This window comes from Oryzias melastigma, linkage group LG4 (genome assembly GCF_002922805.2).
Source record: "Oryzias melastigma strain HK-1 linkage group LG4, ASM292280v2, whole genome shotgun sequence".
In the NCBI taxonomy this organism is placed as follows: Eukaryota; Metazoa; Chordata; class Actinopteri; order Beloniformes; family Adrianichthyidae; genus Oryzias; species Oryzias melastigma.
This window is the reverse complement of record NC_050515.1, coordinates 12,487,148-12,494,059: the sequence shown is the minus strand read 5'-3', so window position 1 is coordinate 12,494,059 and position 6,912 is coordinate 12,487,148. Positions and strand designations below refer to the sequence as shown.

The window sequence follows — 6,912 nt, the reverse complement described above, 5'->3', positions numbered from 1 at the left end:
AAGAAAGTGTAAGAATATATTTAGAAAAAACAAACACTATCTTTCAAAAGTGTTAATAAACTGGAAACTTCTTTATTGTTTACACAAAATGTTTGAAACATTTGACCCAATTATTTGTTTCCTTTGAAAAGTCTTACATTACATTTCATTGCAACATCACATTTCTATCTACAGTGTGTTCTTAAAAATGCAAACATGACAGTGCATTACAGTAAAAGAAAACCTGTTCCATGAAGACAAAAAAGAAAAACACTTCTGGGTGAGTCACAATAAGAATCGAGTCCTGACAAGAACAAGATTAATGAAACCATTCAATGAAAATGTTCCGTTTCTTACTGTCAGAAAGGACCAGAACAAAAAATGAAAATGACGGTTAAAATCCACGTAAGAACAAAACGGGGTTTATCTAAACTTCTGCCTGCAGCTCTTCTACAGTCAAGATTTCTTTTACCTTGTAATCAGGCACAGACATAATGTGGCCCATAATAAAAATATAAAAGAGACAGTGGAAAGACACTGTTAGTCACTCATCTCCATGTCATCCTGGTGGTGATCATCTCCGTTGAGTTTAGATTTTTTAGGAGCTTGAGCCTCATCTATGTCCATGGCTTTGGCGGAGGAGGGCGAATCAGAGTCGCTCTTTCTCTCCTCATCCTCAGGTTCCTCTCCTTTCTCACTGTCATAACCTTGCTCCTCCTCGTCATAGTCCCGGGTCACCTGTGGGGTTCAGAAAAGGTTAACACTGAAAAAATGTCTAAATAGTAAAAGAATTCACTAAAAGGTTATTTCTCAAAGCCTTGTTGACTCAATGAAACCATTCAGGAAAAGGCTGTCGGGGACAAATAACTGGAACACATGACCAAAGCGTGTGATCATGTGACCTCTGTTGGCTTTTGTCAATAAGGATGACGGTTGTCAGCCCTGTGGTCATCACCATCGTAGTTTGATAGTTAGATGGAACAAAGGAGTTCACATTTGTTTTAACATATTGAATTTTTTATTTTTTCTAGAGCTGAGGACGTCACATGGACCAGTCAATCAAAAGACCACACCCTTTTTATTAAAATTTTACAAAAAAAAATAATGAAATCTGTAATTATTTGCAAACTTGAAGCAAATAGGTTTAAATTTGCTGTAAAGTCTAATTCACGCTAGAGTGAAGCAGGCCCCCTAGTGGCTGCTTGTTGAAGTGTCTTCAGGTGACGAGGTTTGAGCTGGAAGTTAAATCCCAAAAACTAGGTGTGCAACGAGTTAATTTGTTAATCAAAGTTGTTAATCAAATTAACCAATGCATTAAAAATTTGTTTCAAAATAAAATAAACCGATATTGAAAATACTATTTTGATTGAGGCACAGAATTCGGAAAACTTTACTGTTCACTACCAGGCACTTGTCTCTGCGTCACACTGGTGGAATTTTTGGTTAAAGATGTCCTGGATTGATTTTAGGTCAGTGAATTTGATCACTTAAAATGAACCAATAATGAATCATATCATCAGCCAAAAATTATGATATGAATTGAATCGTTGCTAAAATGAGTCGATAAACTAGAATCAAAAACTCTGCAACAAACTTACAGACTTGAAACAATGGTCAAGACCTGTGACTTAAAACATGGTGTTTGAAATGTTGCGGCAAAAAGGTCAAAATTTGAAATACTGTGAACAAAGTCACTGATCTCCAAGTCTGTGCAACACTAAGCCTGGCATTGTTGACAATACACAAAACTTTAACAAGTTTTTGTTACAAATGAGATTCCTGTTCCACTACCTTCACATCTCCTTTGTCACTCTCAGACTTGCGATCCCGATCCCGATCTCGCTCCTTGTCTTTGCTCTTCTTCTTCTTGCTGGTTGAGCGTTCTCGTTCGTCTCTGACCCGGTCCCGGTCCTCCCTCCTGTCTCTGTCTCTGTCGCGGTCTTTCTCGCGGTCCTTGTCCTTCTTTTTCTCCTTCTTATGGCTGTCGATAGAATTCATTTAATCGTTTTAGTCTTTGCAAAGCATTTTAAAAACAGCGAATATGGAAATAAACTGACCGTCTGGGGGACGGAGACTTGGACACCTTCTTTTTTGGAGACCGAGAGGTGCTGCGACTTCGCCTGTGCCTCCTGCAGAAACACACTTTGAATGAATTCTCTGCTGCAATACTTCTATGAACTAAAGTTAAATAGGGATGCAAAACCCTTTACAAAAATCTCCAGATGAACTCACCGGTTGATGCTCCGGGACCTCCTGGCACTGCTGTAGCTTTTCGGAGGCGTCTTTGATCTTTTCTTAGACTTTTCCTCCTTTCTCCTGTCTCTGGAATTTGTAGGGAAAAAAAAAAAAACAAATGAATTAACAGTGATGAATACAGCAAAAAGGGAAAGCTCCTAGCAGTGCTCATCAACACGACAGATTTTAAAAACTAAATGAAATAATTCAATAACCCCTGTTTTGCTGCAGTTAAAATGCTCAGCAAAAGCCTTCAATGAACGAAGAGTGGAACAAACCTGGATCTAGTGCGATGGCCTCTATCCCGGGAGTGGGTCCTCCTCCTCCTCGGGCTCTTAGACCTCCTCCTGCTCCTTGAATGAGACCTACGTCGAGACCTGCTCCTCGAACGCCTGCACAGATGAGAAAACAGCCCATCGAAAGGGTTGAAAATCAACTTTTTTTTCAATTTTTGTTTAAATAAGCCATCTTCTGTCTGGACTTTTGTACCTGTGCTTTGAGCGAGACCTGGACCGCCTGCGTCTTGACCGGGAGCGGGATCGGGAATGTTTGCGCTTGTCGTCTTTCTTACCTGCAAGACAGTTAATAAACAAATACATCAAAACCCAAAGATCATTTTGAGACTACATCTACCACAAAATTAATCATTTAGAATAATTATCAGAAAAGTACACTAAAAACTTACTTCCTGGTTCGATGGCAGCCGAAATGAGAGACTGGGCTTCTCTAACTCTCTTCATTGCCTCTTCAATTTCCTTGTTGGAGGAATCTGCCTTCAGGCCTAGATTCAAGTTTAATCCAGCTGCCAATGGGTTCAATCTGCAAAAGTCATAATTTAATTAAAATTGTTTTAAAAAAACATCACAATTGTCCTATATGGATTTTACGGTATTTACTTGGGATCCATGGACTGCATGAGCTTCAGCAAATCCGCAGAAATCGCCTGAGAAGAAGAAAATAGGATATTATCATCTAATAAAGTTAATCTTTTAGAAAAGCTATGATTGTCTATTTCCAAATCTCACCTGGGGGTTCATGCCAGGTCCTGGAATTCCCATGGCAGCCATTGGATCAAGGGTCGGAGCTCCAAGACCTCCAAACGGTGTTGCTCCAATCTGAAACATTAGACGGAAGCAACCAAAACTTAGTCATCGGTTTAAACCTGCAAGTTTACCATTTTTAGCAGAAATTGAAGACACCACTTTAATCTGAAATATGATATTGATCTATATTTATGTGTTATTCACAGGAAATAAAGACATTAAAAAGGAAAGCAGAATATTCCGCCACTTCATTCAGTGCTTACCGACGCTAGAGGATTGGGCGTTGGAAGAAGACCGCCTCCAGGCATCATTCCTGCCACAGCATTGGCTGGAGCCAGCAGCGACATAGCTTTAGATTCATCAGGAATGACTCCTGGAGGAAAAACGACAAGATTTCAGCGCACGCTCCGAGAAAACGTCCACAACACTCAGACAAGACTTGCAGACAAGCCACCTCAGTCTAACTACTCTGCAGTGGAAACCGATCAAATACATGAGAATCCACTGCTCAGATGTCTTGTCTGTAAATCTTGAATCCTGACTGTTTTTTTTTTTTGTTTTTTTTTGAGAACATCACATTTCTAGGATTAGCAGCAATGAGTTTAAATGTCACAATACACACTGTTGTCAACACTGCCAAGATGGTATCACCTGTACTTGTTTTTTAAGTCATGAACCAAACGTTAGCAAGCACAGCCAGTTGTCCCGTGGGATGTGCTCTCAACTTTCATTAGATGTTTTATGAACAAGCGACTCGCGCCGGCTGCTTCGCTATAAAAGCACACAAAAACATCGAGATACAGAAAAACAAAGTTCATGATTTGGGTGTAGACAAAAGGGAACATTTCAACATTACTTACCATGACTAGTACAAAAGGATTTGACATGTTTCTAGCCTCTTGTTGAAAGCTAACAAGCATTTCCACCAAGTTAAAATAAATACATTTGCAACCATCAGAAGTACTGCTAGTTGTGGTACATTAAGGCAACACTGCGAAGAAAATATAAAAAATACACCAAAAAGATTTTGTACTTAGCAATCATGAAAAATATTATCAATGTTGAAGAGAAATACAATTCACTGACAACTTCTAAAGAGGTGATCATCCATGAATCTGGAAACAGATCATTTTAAATCTGACTTTTTTTTATGTAAAATAATTTAAAAAAACAAAAGAGAGAGAAGAGACACTCACACCCCCGCAAACACACACACACACAAAACAGAAAAAGACACTGGAAACGGGATAAAGCTGCAGAAGACAAAACTGTTGGTGGCATTTTCACCAGGGCCTGGTATAAGGGGGCTGGCTGAACCAGGAAAAAGAACTGTAAAACACAACAACAAAAGAAAACACCACAGTTAAACTTGAAAATCACTCGACTCGTTCAGTTATGTCTGGAGAGGATCAATTTCTAAAAGTATATCATGTGTTTCGGTAAAACTTTGGTATTGAAGTTAACTCTGTAAATGCCAAACAAAACGTGTTCACCTCTTTACATAATTCAAACCATTTCTTCAGCTTCTGTAACTTTGAGGTTGATGGGAACTCCACTTTGGTTCTACATGCAGTTATGTTTAATGTCACAGGCTTGAAATTCAATGAAGTGATTACCCCAACATGCTCGCTCCATGGTCTTCAAGTACACCTGTCCTGCATGTTTCACCTTTCTCCTTGTCCAACACACCTGAGTTAGCTTTACAGATCTGATCAGTTTAATCCCATGTGGGATATTAGGGAGAGAAGCCCAAACATGCAGGTCTGGAGTGTTTGAGGACCAGGGTTAGGAAATACGAATCCCAAAATTATAACCAGCATGGAGGCACTGTTCCCCATTGATAAGTGCTCTCTGCCTAACACCTGATGATATTGAAAATGTGGAGGCAGAGCAACGACTTTTCAACTTTCTCCAGAACTGGGATGACCTCATTTATTTAAAAAGTAATCTGGCAGACTCGTTTAGTATCTGACTTAATGAAATCTTTTCCAGTTACCAGCAGAAATATTTGCTTCACGGGTTCCTGCTGAAATAGTGGATATGAGTTCCAGTCATAGGTTCATCTCTGTTTTACCAAAATTTCCACCAAAACTAAAAATAAATTCCCCATAAACGGCAATTTACTGATCCTCTTGATGATGATAATGCTGGAAACCGAGCATTAGGAAGTTAAAATATGTTAATCTTTTTTGATGGACACAATCGGCACTTATAAAAAAAAGGAGAAGTGCCTCCATGCCAAATATATGAGAAAGTTTACATTCAGTTTTAATCATTTTCTTTAATCTGTGTTTTGGTCTTATCATAGGAAATTGAAGCTAAAACATTGTCACCTCTCATCAGACCTGTGCTCAAGACTCTGGAGATGCTCATCATGGTGCAACATTTTCACAGCAAGTGGTGTTTCTGTTAGGTTTGGATGTTAGTATGCTACCGTAATTAACTCACTCTAGTAAAAAGATCCAGTCAAGAACGTAATGAACACCTGCAAGTACGTTTAGGACATTCAAAGGACAAAAGTGTAAAAGGAAATCAGGTACGTCAAAACATAAAGATACAATTCCTTAATGCATTTTTGTGTATTAAACACACCATAAATGCTCCACAGTTTAGGTGCAGTTTTGTGAATCCGGAAACTAAAACCTTTTGATTTGATTCATAGTGTGAACCTAAATTCCCTTTAAAAAATGTTTAAAGTAGAAAAACAAACAAACAAAAAAACATATTACTGCAGAACAAGAGAGAGAGAGAGAGGGAGAGAGAGATGGGGCTCTCAAGCCTGGTCCCAATATTTTTTTCTAATCCCCTGGTGGTAGCAGGACCACTTTCAGCCAGCAAGGAAGGGGCTCTCTGCAAATGACTTGTCCACTATGAAAACCACAACACAAATAACAAAGAGAAAAGTTTACAGCTAGGATGTAAGACACAGACAAATATGCATTTTTGTTCCCTTCTACATTCCTTGAAATGCCAAGCATTGAAAAAACTTAGCAATGACGACAAAATAAATAAATAAATACAATGATAAAGTTTATGAATGTTTATGTAAATAGTGGTGTCAACGGTAAAAACATAAAACAGACCCACCTTCAGCAAAAGGGACCACAATCAAAGCTCTGTCCACGAAGACGGTGTTTGTAAGGTGTTGGGAGACTCCCACTGACTCGGGCTCATGGAATTTTACAAAACAGACACGTGAAGTCACAGGCAAGGGAGAATCACTGAAAAAAAATACAGATATGTTGTGCAAAGAATGGAAACACTGAGAACATGGCCTTTCCAAACTGCCAACCGCGTGCCTCGTTGAACCCCGCTGAAAAATTCCATCTAAAAATAATGCGTTTATTGGAGTAAAGCAACTACATATGCAAATCTCACATATGAAATTGCAATTTATTAAAATTTGATTGGCTCTCATGTCCCCCTTACTACCAGCTATGCAAATGCGTCATCTGTAGAGAACATTTAGAAGCCTAAACATCTTCAAACCACTACATTAGTATGCAGTGGTTTGAAGATGTTACCAATTACCCATTTTTGGCATCTTCAGAGCACATGTGGGGCTTTTAATTCTACCAAATTGGAAGCGATGGATCTCTGGGATTTGCAGTTTTTGGGAGATTAAAAAAAATTAGACGGAACTGGACCAATTTTT

General features: G+C 38.8%; 1 protein-coding gene across 1 annotated transcript in view; it reads right to left on the bottom strand.

The window, feature by feature from the left end:
• Positions 1-50: 50 nt before the first annotated feature.
• Positions 51-6,912, bottom strand: part of LOC112150896 (serine/arginine-rich splicing factor 11) — a 7,590-nt gene continuing 728 nt past the window's right edge. The window contains exons 2-12 of the mRNA XM_024279425.2: positions 6,345-6,478; positions 3,521-3,630; positions 3,240-3,329; positions 3,111-3,157; positions 2,900-3,033; positions 2,704-2,785; positions 2,493-2,606; positions 2,212-2,301; positions 2,037-2,108; positions 1,771-1,960; positions 51-717 (exon numbers count right to left, since the gene is read on the bottom strand). Of these exons, the coding sequence (XP_024135193.1) occupies positions 520-717; positions 1,771-1,960; positions 2,037-2,108; positions 2,212-2,301; positions 2,493-2,606; positions 2,704-2,785; positions 2,900-3,033; positions 3,111-3,157; positions 3,240-3,329; positions 3,521-3,630; positions 6,345-6,478 (1,261 nt within the window). The 3' untranslated portion in view covers positions 51-519. The remainder of the gene's footprint in view (positions 718-1,770; positions 1,961-2,036; positions 2,109-2,211; positions 2,302-2,492; positions 2,607-2,703; positions 2,786-2,899; positions 3,034-3,110; positions 3,158-3,239; positions 3,330-3,520; positions 3,631-6,344; positions 6,479-6,912) is intronic.